This window comes from Aristolochia californica, unplaced genomic scaffold (assembly GCF_029961685.1).
Source record: "Aristolochia californica isolate CCGP_79_NKW_82.1479 unplaced genomic scaffold, dmAriCali1.0.hap1 SCAF_16, whole genome shotgun sequence".
Lineage (NCBI taxonomy): Eukaryota > Viridiplantae > Streptophyta > Magnoliopsida > Piperales > Aristolochiaceae > Aristolochia > Aristolochia californica.
This window is the reverse complement of record NW_027181837.1, coordinates 3,521,562-3,539,796: the sequence shown is the minus strand read 5'-3', so window position 1 is coordinate 3,539,796 and position 18,235 is coordinate 3,521,562. Positions and strand designations below refer to the sequence as shown.

The window sequence follows — 18,235 nt, the reverse complement described above, 5'->3', positions numbered from 1 at the left end:
AGAGGAGGCCAAGGTAATGCCCTAGAAGAGATGCAGTATTGCGACCAAGGCATGAAGCTTAATTGTGTATTTGACAAAAGATAACAAGTACCTTTACGGACACCCTTCCCAAGAGCGAAGGTGTAGATCACTAACCTCAGGATTAGCAGACGAAGTGGGTTCATGATCCGGTGTGAAAGAGGGAATGAAGCCTGATTTGGAGTTACCCATCTTCTATGATATACCTGCAGTGGCTTCTCAACAGTATCACGGGGTGAAGGGGTGAAGGGAGTATCCTAAAAAAGATCACATTGGCAAACACAAATGCCTTCTTTGTAGAAGGATGAAAGCATCTATATCCTTTCTGTGTACGAATATCCCAGGAAAATATACTTTTCTACTTCTTTTTTTTTGAAAAAGTAATACTTTACTACATGAGGAACAATTTATCTCTGGATGGACCAAATACATGTGCAAAGCAAATGCATCCAAATACACAAGGAGATATTGAAAATAATGTGATTGAGGGCATTAAAACTTGTATGGGTATTTTATTCCCAAGAGCAAAAGAAGGCCTTCTATTAATGAGAAAACACATTGTAAGGGCTGCATCATCCCAATATGACAGTCATGTGAAATAACATAGTACGTGCCATTTCCAATAAATGTGATTCTTACATTCAGCTACTCTGTTTTGTTGTGGAGTAAACACATAGGATGACTGATGAATAATTTCACTATTTTGACAAAACACATCAAATTTCTGGTTCATGAACTCCAACCCATTATCAGAGTGAAGTGCACGAATTGAAGTATCAAACTAATTTTTTATTTCATTGTAAAAGTTTGAAATACATCAAACACCTTAGATTTCTCCCATATGAGATACACCCAAGTATATCTATTGAAATCATCAATAAACGAAAGATTACTTGTAACCAAACAGACTAGTCACAGGATAAGGACACCAAACATCATAATAAACAATGTCAAATGAACAACTACTCCTTGTATAACATAAAGGAAATGTTGTTCGTTGATGCTTGCCCAACTGACAAGATTCACACTGAAACGAAAGACTGGAGAGAAATGTAGGAAAAAGCTGAACCAATTTTGCCGAAGAAGGATGACCTAATCGTAAATGCCACTGCAACGGTGAGTTTGTAGAGTGCAAATTATGTAGTGAATTATCTGGCGAGTGGCTCTCCAAAAAATATAATCCGCTTCTTTCACGCACGGAACCAATCATCCTCCTTTTTATGAGATTTTGAAACACACAATGGGTAGGAGAAAATGTTAATGAGCAATTCATAGAAGATAAAACTTGGGAATGAATAATACAGATTGGGGAGACATGAATGAGGTTGAGACTAATGTGTGGGCATGAATAATACAAACTGGGGAGAGATGAATGAGGTTGAGACTAATGTATCGATCCTTTGAATTGATGATACAAAACCATCAACTAAGGTAACATGCGTAACATTAAAAGACTCAAGTTTGAGAATAAAGACGACATACTCGACATGTGGGTAGTATCTCTTGAGTCGAAAACTTAGGTAGATGAGGGACGTACATGAAGAGCAGATGTACCTGAACTAGGTAGAGTGGCAATAGGAATGGAAGTCTGAGCTATAGATGTCGAAGAAGCAGTTGATTGAGCCACACGTTGAATCAGCCGGTGCATCTCATCAGGTATCCCTGGTGTAATATTGTTGATTGCTCTAGTGGGAGGCTTAATGTGCTCATGAACACTAAAATTTGCCCATGCTGGTTTTCCAAATTTAGCCTAACACTTATCACATAAGTAGTTAGAGTGACCACAATGAAAACATTTTTTCTCCGATATACCATCGCCTCGGCCTCTACCAGAGCCATCTCTACCTCTGCCTCTGTTGCTACTACCACAACCTCGATAAAATTCTGTGTAGCCAACAATATTAAGTGCAGAAGCATCAATTGTTTTAATTCTTTTATTACCCCAGGTTGTACCAACAGTCTCAGTAAGCATGAATTTGTTGAAGGTAGTAGATAAGGAACACAAATCATCTAAGGCAAGCAGTTGTGCCTTCACTGCATCATACTCTGGACCCAAACCATCAACGAACTTAGTCACCTGTAACTGGCTCTATTGTTTGCCCAGTTCCCGCTCATCAGTGGTAAATGGGTAATACATACTTATTTCCTACCACACCCCTAAAATTCACTATAATATTTTGTAATTGATCTATCATGTCTCTTGAGGCTGAACAACCTTGCATATAACTCATACCCACATTTTTTTTTGTGGTCTCGTAGTTCATAATTTGATTCCTTAACTTGGAATCCATTTTGTTAATTATCCCAGTCTTTTGCCTCCTAGTCATCATTCATAGTCAATGGAGGATCATCTCTTATACACTTTGATTTCCCTTGGCCTTTAAGTATATCCGAACTGATTTAGCCCATCTAAGATAATTTTGCCCATTTAATTTTTCAGTGGTCATTAGAATAGCATCTTTTCCATCAGGCAAGAGGGGAGTTTCCCCAATTAAGAAGTCCTAGGACTGTATCTCATCGATAAACTCCACTAAATGCAGTAGTGGTCAACAACCCTAGGGTTATGGCAGAAAAAGAGAGGAAAAAGATGACTTTTTGTCAACCAGTAGGGTACAAACCTCAAGGAACCCTTTCTTGAGAAGTCGCAGCCTTCAATGGAGTGAGAGAAAGAAGAACGAAGACTCCTAAACTATGATTCACTGCTCAGATACATGGTAAAAGGCAAATAGAAGAGTAGAGAGAGGAATTGAGAGAAAGAGGATGAGAGAAGAAATTGAGAAGAGAGAGTTGAGAATTGACTCTCGTTGGGGGTTGTGCTCCACCCTCCCATCTCTTTTATTGAGTGAAAATAAGACAATTTACATAAATGCCCCTATACACTTAAAATCAGTTAAATCCTTATATCTCCCAATATACATACTCAAATTACATAAAAATAAGTCTAAACAAGATAATGTAAACTCCAGAAACTGCAGCAGATGGGAAAAGACGAAATTACCCTTCAACAGATTTTCTAGCAGAACTATGGGGTATTTGGTGATGAGGAGAAATGCTGATAGCTGGAGCCTTTGTTTGTGTAAAAAAATTAAATCTTTTCAAAAAGAGTTTCTGAGTGAAAAGACAGATAAACTTTCAGTTCTCTTTAGCTATATACAAAGTCTTTTTACTTACTGAATTGTTGATGCTTAGTTGTGTAAATTTGGGTCTTTGGTTGGTATTGTGCTGAATTTCATTGTTAGGAATGATCAGTAATGCGTCTATGCTGCTCATTTCTCGTAGTTTTGCTAGGTTTGGAGTTCAAAGAAAGATAGATTTTACTAGCATCTTTCATACTTTAATTTATGGCTTGCAGGAGGCAGAGGCAAGAAGAGAAGGAATGAATCAGGGTTGGAGGTATGGTTAAACTATAAGAAATTGACCTCTGGTTATTACTTTTTTCTTTGCTATGTAAAGAGCTCATAGTTGTTTCTTTTGATAAATGAGGACATTGTGTGTAGCTTTCTGTAAGGTCATGGTTAGTGTTTGTTGCACTAGTTTGTAGTGGATGGTTCATTTTTGAACTTGTTGTCTTATCTTGGTATGCCATCATATTTTGTATTGATCAACACACAGAATACAGAATGGCTGCCATTATTGATACCGTTTTTCACTCTAGTTGGTGAAACTGGACCTTAAAAATTCATTTGGATTATCACTTAAAAAAAAAATTCATTTGGATTTGTAAATCATTGGTTTGTGGGAATTTTAAAGTGTCATGGATTTTAGATATTAGTTGTTAGTGACTAAATTAAGTCTATGGATGTTCAAAATCTTGAGTTAGTGATTTAATGGACTTGTGGCTATAGATTTTGGAAAACATGAAAAACAGAATTGATTTTCTTTCTTCTTTAAACTTAATTATTTCAAAATTGCAACTAGTAAAAGTTTAATTTTCTTTCTTCTTTCAAAACATTATATATATATTTCAAACTTAACTGAAGTGTTCAATAAAATTTTAGACATTACCTCGATTGTTTCTTGTTGTTGGACCCACATTCTGAGGTCCGCAAATTCAGCGGCAGATGTACTTGCTAGGGAGGGAGCTACCCTACAATCTCTGGTTGTAAAGGAAATGCCCCCTCAAATTTTGTAACTTTCTTCTGTTTATTAATACATCCTTTTCAAAAAAAAAAAAAAAAACTTAACTGAAGTGCAATAAAGAAATAATTGAAATATTAAAATACATGGATTTCTCATTCAAAAAGGAAAAGATGGGTTTAAATTCATAAATTATTAAAACCAAGAAAATAAATTTTGTGATAGTTAATAAAAGGAATAAATAAATTAAATTCTTAAAATAATTTGTGGATTAAATAACATTTGGTATAGATGTGTATAATTAGTATAGGCAAAGTTCATATTACATTATTTTATAGAAAATTCAATTTTTTTAATAATTTTAATAAAATATTTGAATGCTATTGAAATAATTGGTTGTATTTTTCTGTAAGAAATTAATAGAACAACTAACATTATATTTTGGAATAATTTTATTAAAATAAATAGTGAAGTATTTTTTTTATTATTAGGTTGAGCCTGGTTGAATCACAAAATGACTAGCCATTTTGGAGGTTTATTTCTCAACCTTATAAATCATTCACTTATCTTAAGACTTCTCAATGTGGGCCTTTTTTCCCACTTAAAAATTATATTATTATTTTAGATAAAGTAATTTTAAATTTTAACTATTTTTTTAGATTAATAATTCAAGGTTGATATATTTAAATAAATAATTAAGTAATTAAATATTATGTTATTAAAGTAAATAAAATATTTATTTGGTTATATGTGTTTAAAATAGCCAGTAGAAGTGATTAATATAATAAATTAAAACTATTTTTTAGTTTAAAATAATTTAATTTACATTAAATTACCATTTGAAATTTTGATACAATTAATTTTTATATATTATTTATAAATATTAATTAAACTAATACTAATTGTCATGTGCCTCAATTGAAGGATGGACAACGAATTTCTGTCTTTTTTCTTTTTATTTGAAATCTAGGGAATGGGATTTTTTGAATTCACTAACCACTAACTGCTAAAATCTGACCGAAGATCATGAATTTCCAAATTTGGACTTTCTAACTTTCCCAGCCTCTGTTTTGCAAAAGCATCTGCAGTATTACTTTCTCCTTAGTTCTGTATTTACAAGAGGTGTTTCTTTCTTTTTGTTAGCGAAGTCGAGCTAGTGGGGTTAAGTTGTAATTATCTTATAGTTCAGCCCTTCTTTACATTACTTATTCCAACCTATGTATATGGGCAATATTGTAATTTTTTATTTGTGACAAATATAAATAGAAGCAAGGGGAAGGGGGACAAGATTAAGAGTCGCCCTAAAGCTCCTTCCTTTCTTTGTCCATCTCTCTTCTTACATCTAATTCTCTCTCCTTCTTCTTCCTCTTCTCTTTCTTCCACGTGTCTTTTTTAGCGTGTTTTTGGTGGTTAATTAATGGGATCCTTGAATCTAACACTTTCTTTTTTCTTGAACATAATGAAAAGAGAATTGTGTTGAAGCGAGAAGAATATAACAAATTACAAGTGATATGACATGAATCCAATATAAGATCTGATATAACCTTTGTAGTAGTGTGGTCATCCAATTTATGGAGCACCCAAGAAAGCCTCATCTAGAAGCTACATTGGGAAATAAAAAGGGTTGTTATATGAGCCACATAGACTAGGGGTGGGCATAGGTCGGGTTGGGGTTGAGTTCCCAAAATCTGAATCCGACCCTGAAATCCGAACCCAAAAAAACCCGAATCGTCAAATCCGACACCAACTCGATCATCATCCCCTCAATCCTGTCTCCGCCTCGTTCCCGTAAACCTGACTTGACCCGTTGCCACCCCCTCCCTGTAAAATTGATCTATCCCTAACCTATTCCAACCCGTTTTACATCCCTGTCTCGTCCCCTAGTCAGGTTTGGGAAGACCTGTCCTTGACCCAAAACTCAGTGGATTTTTTTCTTTGCTCCGCCCCAACCTATGGGTGAAACCAGAGATCTGAACCTAGGGTTTTCGGATTTGATTCCCCCGAATACCCGACTTGATGCTCACCCCTAACAGAGACATTTATCGATTGTAGGGTATTCTAATATTGGCTATGCTAGTTCTAAAGTGGATAAAAAACTACTTTGGATATTGTGTATTTGTTGGAGGCAATTTAGTAAGTTGGAAAAACAGAAAGCAAGATGGAGTTGCCCATTCCACTATAGAGGATGAGTATAGAGCAATGTTTTATTCAATTAGTGAGCATTTGTGGGTGAAATTTGTGTTACAAGAATAAGGCTTCCTTATTAAAGAGGTTATGACTAGGTACTACGACAATCAAGCTGCATTTATTGCAAGTTCATGTATTTCATGACAAGATTAAACATGTGGAGGTTGACTGTCACTTTATTAGAGATACAACCATGACTGCAGCGGTGATTACTCCCTATGTCAAGTCTACTGATCAACTTGGTTATGTTTTTGCCAAAGCTCTTGGAAAATGAGATTATGAGATTTTTTGTAACAAGCCAGGGCTTTAGATGAATATGCTCCAATTTGAGGGGGAGTGTTAAAGTTGTAAGTATCAAGGGTATTTTGGGTATCTTACACACTTGGTTTTCTCTCGAGTGTTAGATGAATATTCATCTATTTATGATGTACATTGTGTTTAGTTTTATATCATGTATATACAAGGTGATACAAGTAATTGAGTTTGGAGAAGTATTTATGTTGTATTAAATTTTCACTTAAGCGATCAATTTAATAAATAGAGAGGTCGAATTCTGACCTCTAAGAAATTTTCACTTAAGTGATCAATTTAATAAATAGAGAGGTCGAATTCTGACCTCTAAGAAGAGTGCCGCACACTGCAGCACTTCTTCTTCTCTTCTTCTTCTTCTCTCTTTCCTGTTTCTTCTTTATTCTATTTCTTCCACTCAAATTTATAGTAATTTGCTGTTATGGTTTTAAAATTGTTAAAATTGGATTCAGTCCATCCAAAAATAACTAGCCAAAGTTAAAAGGCTTCTTCCCTGGTGAAAAGTATAGAATCTTTCTAATCTTGGATATGTGTGACTATTCTAAAACTCTCTCACTTGTTGGCTTTCTTTTTTACTCTAACATGTGGATTATTTTTGGGTGGAGATCCATGTACGAGAGTATGCTTCAATACTTATTAAAGTTGGCTAGCTCCATTCTGAAATGACTAGCCAAAGTTTGAGGCTTCTAAGTATTCAGGACAAGATCTTTCTAATTTTGGACCTATGTAGGACTATTCTAACAAAGTTGATACCTCCTTCTAGAGTAAAGGTATGATGTTGCTAGTAACCATTAATTGCACCTCTTTTATTTATTGAACTGATTTCTTTAGTTTTCTTAGTTATGTTTATGTTTTGAAAATATCAAATTTATCCCACCTAGTTACTTTTTCTTGGATACATTCTCTGTTAAGTTTCTGACGCTAATTTTGTTTTCCTTTATTTTTTGGCAGGAGAAGGATACAGGATCTACAGAGAAGCTTGTGAAAATCCAGTTTCCATCGACCCTCAGAAAACAGCTTGTTGATGACTGGGAGTATGTTACTCAACTGGGTAAGGTAGTGCAGTTGCCTCATCTCTCTCTCTCTCTCCCCCTGCACATTCTAAAAGATCAATTATTGATGACCAGGCCCATTTTTCTCATTAAACATGTTTATATATGTGTATATATTAAGAATGTATGGAAAGCTGCTTTGCATTTTTCTCATCTCTCTCTCTCTCTCTCTCTCTCTCTCTCTCTCTCTCTCTCTCTCTCTCCCTTTATAATGATACTTGTTTTGTTCCTGTTTGCCTTCATGCTTTAATAGGAACGACTTTCTCAAAAAAATATATAATATGAATATGTTGAACCACACAATTATGAACTTCTTGTAGTTAAATTTGGGAAACACTTTGTCTCACTTACTATAGGCAAGTGAGTCCTTTACCTGTTTCAGACGGTCGTTCAAATTTAGATGCTTTAATGACATAAAAGAAAAATAGATGGTTAAATTTTCTTGGGTCGAATGCAATTAAGTAATGATCCATGCAGTGTATATCTCTCCATTATCTGGTGGTAAAAAATTTCATGATCATTGCTTAACTATTTAAAATTTTCTGTCTTCTGGAAGTAGAACTAATTTTGATTATTCTATCCTGCAGCTAGTTAAACTCCCACGCTCACCAAATGTGGATGAGATATTCAAGAAATATCTTGACTACAGGCTGAAGAAAGATGGCACGTGAGTTTCAAATGGCATATAATGCTTGAAATTATATTATTTGTTACCTATGTTGCTTGTTTAAAGCCTTTTCACCATTTTTAATTAAGAAGAAAGCTAAACATCTTCCCCTTTTTTGGCTCTGTCGTTATTTCATGGTTGAATAGATTTCTTGTTCCTGTGTTACATTCTGCCTGAGAGAGCTATGTTTCCTGTTGGTGATATTTGAGGATTAAGAAGAAGGGACTATTTTTTTTCTTGAAGTTGCGAATTCTACTTTTCATTTGATGGTGACTCTTTCTTATACCATTTCTGGTTCTCCTTTCTTCTATGAATATGATTCTGGTGAACTAAAGTTACAACTATTTGAATTTGCAAGAACCATCATTCCGTTATTGAAAAAGAAAAAAACCATTATCTCACTGTGTAGCCGTGTTCTCTGGACTTGTCTGTACTGGCTGGTTAAACTAGGTTTAATGGTTATTGGAACTTTTTCTGGTTCTAAAATCTAAAAAATTGGAGGTAAAATACCAGCTTTCTTCGCTAGTTTGAACAGAACATCTCTTCCCTTCTTTGCACAAGGGGAGGCGAGGGTAAGGGGTCCCTCCATGCAAGAAATGAGGAGAAGTGTGTTGCTCCTCTCATCCATCTTTTTTCTATTCATATGGTTGAGAGGGAGAGGGGCCACCCTTCCTTTCCCTTCCTTCCATCTCCTGTTCATGCAGATAGGAGGGGGAGGGTGCATCTTTCCTTCCCCTTCCTTTTTCTTGCAAGAGGGAGGGGAGGTGCTGCTGGTCTTCTCTGCACTGCCACATTTTCAAAAACGCTTTCTGCTATTCAAACTCTGGTAAATTTAATTACAAAAGAAAGAAAAGGTCAGACACTGAAATTTTTTTTCCCTGTCAGTTTTTTTTTCTTTCACTTCAGGTGGACCTCATTATAATGCTACGCTTGAAGATGGCTCTACTACTCTCCTCTCTACAAGTAGACTATTGACAAGATTATTACAATGAAGTCTTATCTTTGGCAAAGTTTATGCTTCCAACTGAGCTGTTCTATACTCAGTCCTGCTTCTGCAAAAGCTATATTAATACAGCATAATGCGGTTTGTTTGGGTAATTAAAAAACATGAAAATGAATATTTTGTGTGAACTGAACAGACCAGCTGGAGTATAGTTCTTTTTGTTTTTTCATAAAGAGTACTGTTCTTCTTTGACATATGAACCATCATTATTGTATTCATGTCTTCATTGGTTAAGTCATGCCAATGACCTAGCAGTTAACCAAGTCCGGAGAATGAAAACTAGATTTCCTGTCTGGTCTGATGGCTGCTCCATTTTCTCACGATAGTGATTTTTTTTGTTCAATCATATTTTTCAATTATTACTGTTTCTGTCCAAGTATTTGAGATAAACTATGAGCAGATCCATTAAATGAAAATAGTCAAACTGACAAAATATGTCGAACTTGGTAATTGTATTGAAAACTAAATGAAAAACGAATTACATTGATTTATATGTACAACAGATTGTATAAGAACTACCTAATCTTGGAGATACAAATCAGAATCAAATAAAAAATATAATCCCTACAAATCAGGAATTACAATCACTAGAGAAAGTCAAATATTCCCAGTTGTACATGGACTGTATTTTCCCACGTGCTGCACATGTTGTATTCACAGTTATACACAGACTATATTTTCTCACTTTCCCCCTCAAGTTGATGAATGGATATCATCCATTCCAAGCTTGCTTGTTATTCTCTGAAAAACAGTACCAGACAATCCTTTGGTAAGTACATCGACAAGTTGATCACTAGTAGGAACAAAAGGAGTACATATTGACAGTGGCTAGCCAATACAACCCAACAGGCCGATCTATTAGGTGCAGAAAGCTACCGCCTACAAGAGTGGACGGAACCACTCTGATACCCACCCCGCCCATTCTTGACCGCCTCTCACGGGATTCGAACGCGGGACGTGGCGCACCCAATTCTGATACTATGACAGCGGCTAGCCAATACACCCAAAAGACCGATATGTTGGGTGCGGAAAGCTACCGCTTACAAGAGTGGATGGAACCACTCTGACACCCACCCCGCCCATTCTTGACCTTCTCTCACGGGATTCGAAGGCAGGAAGTGGCGTGCCCAGCTCTGATACCATGTCAAATGCCTAGCCAATACTACCCAACAGACCGATCTGTTAGGTGCGGAAAGCTACCGCCTACAAGAGTGGACGGAACCACTCTAACACATATTAGGCCACTATCCAACTTCTCCTTAATAACATGTTTATCAACTTCAATGTGTTTGGTACGGTCATGTTGTACTGGGATGTGTGCAATATTGATGGCTGATTTGTCGTCACAATATAACCTCATTGGACCTTCCCTAACTTTCAGATCCTCCAAGATTATCTTTAGCCATAGCAGTTCACAAATCGCAAGAGCCATTGCTCTAAACTCAGCTTCTACTTGGACTTTGTAACCACATTTTGTTTTTTTGCTTCTCCAAGTTACCAGATTGCCTCCTAAGAAAATGCAATACTCCGAGGTCGATCTTCTACTACATAATCCGCATCCGTATAGGCTTCAAGAGTCATTGCTTTTCCTTTCTTAAACAAGATTCCTTTGCCCGGTGTACCCTTCAAGTACTGCAGAATTCTATGCACTGCTTTGAGATGTGACTCTTTGGGATTGTGCATAAATTGAATCACCACATTTATAGCGTAAGCTATATCAGGCCTGGTTTGTGACAAATAAATTAGCTTCCCCACAAGTATTTGATAAGAACTTTTATCCACCATCATGTCCTCTGGAGCATCACAAAGTTTGTGGTTTGAATATACCCTTTGGCGACTAAACTTGCCTTATACCTTTCCAAATATCCATCTGAATTGTATTTAATTGTGAATACCCATCAGCACCCAAACTAGTTTCTTCCCTCTTGGCAGCCTTACCAAGTCCCAAGTCTTGTTTATCTTAATTGCTTCCATCTCAATCTTCATAGCATTTTTCCAATTCTCATTTCTAATGCCTCAGATAATGTTTTAGGAATAACAACTTCATTTAGACTAGTAAGAAAGGCTTTGTGGTTAGGAGAAAGATTCTTATAGGATACGAACAAATACAGATGATGCTTGGTACAAGCTCTAACTCCTTTTCTAAGAGCAATAGGAACATCACAATTTTGTTGTTCAAGTGTTTCAGGGATGTTATGATCAGGCGGAGTACTTACCTTGACATGACCAAAAGCAGAATCGGATGATTGTGCTGGCACAGGTTGAGAGATTGGTACTCTTTTCCTTGAGTAAACCTGCAATGGACCATTAGAGTTTTGAGTTTGCATCCCATGTAACATTCCTTGTGACTTGGATGTATGAGGCTCAGCTTTAAGTGCAAGTTAGACTTGGATGTGGTGTTTGGCAGAATGTTTGGCTCTCAGACAACGGTTGGAAACTCAAGGGGAAACCAATCCCTCTCTTTATCTTCTATGAAATATTTCTCCTCCTAAAGATAGGCACTAGTAAAGTAATGATCTTGTTCAACAAAAGTAATATCAGCAGACACATAGAATTTCCTTGTTGGAGGATGATAACATTTGTAGCCCTTTTTTTGCGTAGGAATAGCCAACAAAGACACATTTAAGAGCTTGAGGGTCAAGTTTTCTCCTGTTTTGAGAATGAACATGAACAAATGCAATGTAGCCAAATATTTTTGGGACAAGATTAATGGATGCATTAAAATCTGGAAAGAAATGTTGGAGAACACTCATTGGATTTTTGAAATCTAGAACTCTTGTAGGGAGCCTATTGATAAGATGAGCAGTCGTTAAAATTGCTTCCCCCCATTACTGTTTTGGGACATTTTTTTTGAAACAAGAAAGCCCTTGTAATGGCTAAAAGGTGAACATTCTTGCGTTCGGCCACTCTATTTTGTTGGGTTGTGTTAACACAAGAAAATTCATGTATGGTACCCTTTTCTTGGAAATAAAGAGAGAGATTGGTTGAAAAAGTCTTTAGCATTGTCAGATCGAAAAATCTTTATCCCAACATCAAATTGAGTTTTGATCATATTATAAAAAGTTGGAATTAGCACACTCACATCAGATTTATTTTTCAACAAAAAAATCCAAGACACACGAGTGCAATCGTCAATAAATGAAACAAACCATCGTGGCCCTGAAACATTAGCAATAGTGAAAGGTTCCCAAATATCCCTATGAATCAATGAAAGATGGAACTTCTTTCTTTTATTGCTGATAGGAAAAGAAGCACGTTTGTGTTTTGCAAGTTCACACACATCATAGTGAAAATTGTCTATGGCTAAACCTTTGAACAATGAAGAAAACATTATTTTGAGAACCTTAAAAGATGATTGTTTAGTTGTGGAGCCTAATTTTGAGGTTCACGATATATTAATTGTTGTTTCATTAAAGGTAGTTTGGGGATTTTACACTTGTACTATGGTTGCTCTAGTTTTCTCTTTATATTTGGGGGAGTTGTTGTTAGGGTTATCATCATCTTGGAGGATCATCAGTTGTGGCTGAGAGAGGTTAGAGAAAAACATGAGTTTGTGCGATTTCTCTTGTAATCTATTTCATCTTCATAGTGAAATATTGCAGCAGCAGAAGATAGGACGTAGTCTCACCTTGAGGCAAACCTATATAAATCTTGTGTTCTTCGTGCTTGCTTTTTCTTCTTCTGCAATTATTATTGCTCTCGTTAGTATTGAATTAAGGCGTCTAATTCCTAACAAGGTGACCAAGACGAAGGTGTTGAAGCTAGATCTCGTCTTTATTGGATTTAAATAACTCATAAAGGAATGATAATGGTGATAAACTCTTAACTCTATGTTGTCCATTCGATTCTTCAAGATAGTAAAGACCGTCTCTCTCCCTGGCACGTCCAATCATCCTCTGCATACCCTGTTCCTGAAACACATAATGAGGGGGATAAAATGACACATTGCAATTAGAATCAACAGTGAGTTTTTGGATTGACACAAGATTGGTGCATAATTTTGGGATGTGGAGGACATTCAAGTGTAAGGCAAAAACTCAAAAAGACATCCCCCTGGTCAGCCATGGTTATTTTTCTATTGCTGGGACAAGGAGATTTGTAGCTCCTGAGTCAATGACCCAGGAGTTGGAAGAGACCTTATCCGAGGTATTAAAAACATGAGTAGAGGAAACATGAAAAGAGGGAGGAGAAATACTTGAGAACACCAAAGAACAAGTACTTGTTGTAGGCGGCTTCTCTAATGTCCCCAATTTTTCAATCTCCTCTCTGTTGAATTCGGTTGTTGGGAAGTTTTCTTCATTCCTTGGCTGTGTGTTTGCCATATGCACTTGTCCCTGTCCTCTTGTTTGAGGCTTGCCATGGAGTTTCCAGCACTTCTCCTTGGTATGGCATAATTTTTTGCAATATGTACACCACAAAGAGTCCTTGTTGGATGGTCTTGACAGATCTATTGCCCACTGCCTTTATCAAGATGTTGCTCAGAGCCATAACTCTTCATAGTAGAATTTTGGACATCTACGCTGAACTCTCTACTGTGAGAGTTTCAATCATAATACCCCTTCTTCCTTCCTCAGCAAGAGCAATTGCTATTGCCTTATTCAAAGATGGCAAATCCTCTTTTCCAAGTATTTGCACTCTTATGGCATCAAACTCAATGTTTAATTCGGCAAGAAACTCGTAAATTCTATCTTTTTCAACATACCTCTTAAGGATAGTTGCATCTTCACTGCATTTTATCTGGATGCATTGACAATGATCCATCTCTTGCCATAGGTTCTTCAAAAAATTTGAATATTTTGTGACTGATTGATTTACCTGTTTAGCAACTGAATTTTTTGTCTTGATCTCATAGATCTATGTAGCATCACGAACTTTAGAATGGGCTGGTTGACTGCTTCCCATATCTCTTTGGTCGTGCTAAAAAACATACATGTATCACTGATTTCTGGTAACATAGAGTTCCATAACCAAGACATCACCAAAGAATCTTGTTCATTCCAAACATCAAATTTAGGATCACCTTGTTTGGGACCGGTGCCAAGTAGGTGACTCAGTTTTCCTCTTCCCTTCAGGAACGTGCGGACCAATTGAGACCACTTTAGATATTTTTTCCTGTTCAACCTATATGGTGCCCGAATATTTTGCAATTCTCCTGTTGTGGCAGACTTGTTGTTGTCGGTTAAAGAAACTTCTGAAGTGTCGCTGGTTTCAGTGAATGAAGACGTATTTTAGAGAGAAAAAAAGTATACTGGAATTCATGACTTGGTGACGACTTCACTAGAAAATGAACTTAAAGCTCTGATACTATGACAGTCGAACTTGGTTATTGTATTAAAAACTTAATGAAAAACAAATTATAATGATTTATATGTACATCATAGTGTCACTATGTTAGGTAACTACCTAATCCTGGAGATACAAATTAGAATCAAATAAAAAATCTAATCCCTACAAATCAGGAATTACAATCACTAAAGAAAGTCAAATATTCATAGCTGTACTGTATTTTTCCACATACTGCACATGCTGTATTCTCAGCTATACATGGACTGTATTTTCCCACATGTTGTACATGCTGTATTCATAGCTGTACATGTACTGCATTTTCCCACACAAATAATAAAATACCCTTTTCTAAAATTATTTAGATGATCTTGCCAAAACTTCAATAAGTTGTTAAGTGTACAAGTGTCATCGTCATTATTTCTACTGTTGGTTTAGGATTGCTGAATCCGTGGGAGAAATTCTGAAAGGACTTCGAGGTTACTTTGACAAGGCATTGCCTGCAATGCTTCTATATAAAAAGGAACGTCAACAGTATCGTGAAGCAGTTGCAGATAATGTGTCTCCATCAACTATATATGGTGCTGAGCATCTACTTCGATTATTTGGTATGTTCCTTATCTGTGACTTTTATGTTTGTTTTTTCTGCTTCTTTCTGTACTACTTTAATGCTTTTTCTGTGATGATGAATGTTTTTTGGGGTAGTTTGAAGTGGTTGAAACTATATTCTCTCCAGAAAACTGCAACTAGATTGCCATATGGCATCAGTTGCAGCATAACCAAGACATGAGCTGTGCTTCAACTCTTAATGGAGTGATAAAGTAATAAGGTTCCTAATGGCAATTTTCCATGATTAACATCTCAATCATTGTAGGAGTGTATCGTAATGATTATTATAAGAATTGATTCTCTGTCGTACTTTACAATGATTCCTCGTAACAAAATTCCTACCTGCCAAGAAAGCACATTGTCATTTTCCAAAAATGCACTTTGGACGGAGTAAGCAAATTTGTGTTTCATATGGAAATTACATGCTCGCATGTGCATTTGGATAGGAGCTAGCAAAAATTTTGTCCTGAAATGTATTTGGTTCAGAAAATTGCATTGTCTTTCACCAATGGTTCTAAAATAGTCAAATTTGAATGGAGGATTTTTCTAAGTCATGTTTGTTAAAGTGTCCATTTTTAAAGCTACATAATAGCTTCCACCTTAGTATTCTTATTTACAGTCAATCTCGACAGCTTGACAATTTGAGAAGAAAAATGGTTGTAACTTCTACCTGTAGATAGTGTGTGAACTGTTGTTCATCTGAAGCTAAATGATATCTTTTTTGTATGCAGTGAAGCTGCCCGAGTTATTGGCTTACGTCCACATGGAGGAGGAAGCATCAAAACTGCTGCAACAGAAGTTACTTGACTTTCTCAAGTAAGGTTTCCCTCTTTTTCCTACTCGTTTATGTGTTTTATTAGGTAGACTTTTTAAGTCCTATAAACTTGCTTCTTATTTCTAAGTATACGTATACTTATTAGCTGTGGAATGCCCATAAATATATAAAACTTTCTGATTGTTTGAGATAACATATCATGCTAACAGAGAATATAGAGCGTGAGCTTTATTCCAATGGATAATTTCTTACTAGCTGCTTTTGACATCTTCCATGGAATATGCTACACTCTTAGGAATAGCTAATTGTAGACTACTTGACTCATTTGCCATTATAGTATTTCATATGTTAGAGGATTTAACATGCCTGCAAACCTTTTTGATTTACTTTTGTTTAGTTCTGTCTAACATTTAGTCGTTTGATTTAGTTGCAGTGTACTATAATATCATTTTTTTAACTTTTGGGTGTTTTTCCATACCATGCTTTATTAAGTATCTCAATGTTTAGACAGATGTGTTAATTTCAGTGTCTACTGATTTGTGTGGAACTTACCAATTTAACATTATCGAAATTCTATAATTCCTGTGCAGGTACCTTCAGAAAAATCAGAGTGCTTTGTTCCTTTCAAGTTATGATGGCTCCAAGAGTACGGGAGAGACTGATGAGGATCAGAATGATTGACGGGCCCTTCAGGGTAATACACATTCCAGATAATACGTGATGTTGAAATTTGTGTTGTACATCTAGATATGCAACTCATGAGCCAAATGAAGGATACCTTTGTCCTTTATTTTTTTATTTTTGTATCTCTGCAGTTTATCAGACAAACGCTTAAATCTTAGACCCAACTAGTATAGTTCTCTTATTTCAATTCTGTAGTTTTCCAGATCTTTTCCGAAACATCTCGGACATTCTTCCTTACAAGGTATTAAATGTAATCAAGAAGAGATTAGTCTATAAAGGTGTTAGATCTGCTAGTGTCCTTGTTAAATGGAGATCCGCCCAGCAGCAGAGGGTGAAAAAGGTTAGACTAGCTTGAGTTGTAGAGGTAAAGAAGAACATTTCTCCTTTACAATGCATTTCATTCCATTGCAATATTAAAGTTATTTTCTTGCAAGCTACTGCAGCTTCTCGGGATGAGGGACGCAGGTTTGATTGAAAATATGAGACTTGGTAACTGTTAGAAAACAGTATATGGGGCAGTTTAGTAATTTTACATGATCTGTATTTCCTAGTAAAGGTACTATCTTACTCAGCATGTTTACATGTCTCTATGATTTCATGTTCATGTAATTTGGAGGTCTATATTGGGAGTTATAAGGAGTTAATTGTATAAGGGTATTTATATTTTTGTACTCTATTTTCACTTAAAGTAATAAGATGAGTTGGGGGTAGATCTGAATCCTTACATGAACTGCTTCTTGGCTCTTTCACAACCACCTTTTCTCCTCTCTCTCTCTGCTTATCTCTTCCCTCAATCCTCTTCATTTCATAATTTCACATGGTATCAGAATTGTAGATCTGGGATACAAGTATGTGAAGCTTCACTTCTCCCTCCATTGAATCCAATGACTTCTTCAATTTTGAGGTTTGCTTTGAGTGGAGAGATCTTTTGAATGTTTTTTTTTTTTTTTTTTTTTTTTTTGTATTATTATAACCCTAGGGTTGATGGCTTCTACAACTTATTTTTGTAACTATATGTTTAATTAGAACTCTTAAGGGGGTCTCTTGATATCTATGTGGTGCATAGACTCGTTACTATACTTGTCACTCTCTGGCTGGCTGGCTGACATCATCATAATTATGCAATCTTTTGTTGATTTAAGGGTGGTTACTCTATATTTCATATGCCATGTATGCTATTGATGTCTACTAGCATGTTTTGAGTTAGCCCTAGTTTCGTAAAGTGGGCCTCACATATATCTTGTTTTAGTAAGGTTGTTTTGATTACTGTTTGTGCTCATGGTTGATTTTGGTGAAGTTATCACCCCTCGAAGGATTTGGAAGCGTAGAAGGTAAAGTTGCAATTCTGGTAACTTCAGAAAGGCTGAATGGGTAAAACTGCCTTAGTTGATCCAAACAGATTTGCATTTATCTCACAGCCAAATTGGTCAAAGTTTATTAGGGATGATCCACCGATTCCTATTATTGATGATAGGGAAGCAGAGGAAAGCCAACTCATGAGTTGGTTATTTTGTCAAAAAGATACGAATGTTCTTGAGTCACTACATGCACAGGAAAGTAACTTGTCCCGT

General features: G+C 36.1%; 1 protein-coding gene across 1 annotated transcript in view; it reads left to right on the top strand.

The window, feature by feature from the left end:
* Positions 1–17,265, top strand: part of LOC137953556 (protein MRG1-like) — a 31,117-nt gene extending 13,852 nt beyond the window's left edge. The window contains exons 7-12 of the mRNA XM_068800986.1: positions 3,371–3,411; positions 7,543–7,647; positions 8,231–8,310; positions 15,035–15,204; positions 15,937–16,021; positions 16,571–17,265. Of these exons, the coding sequence (XP_068657087.1) occupies positions 3,371–3,411; positions 7,543–7,647; positions 8,231–8,310; positions 15,035–15,204; positions 15,937–16,021; positions 16,571–16,661 (572 nt within the window). The 3' untranslated portion in view covers positions 16,662–17,265. The remainder of the gene's footprint in view (positions 1–3,370; positions 3,412–7,542; positions 7,648–8,230; positions 8,311–15,034; positions 15,205–15,936; positions 16,022–16,570) is intronic.
* The last annotated feature ends 970 nt before the right edge of the window (positions 17,266–18,235 follow it).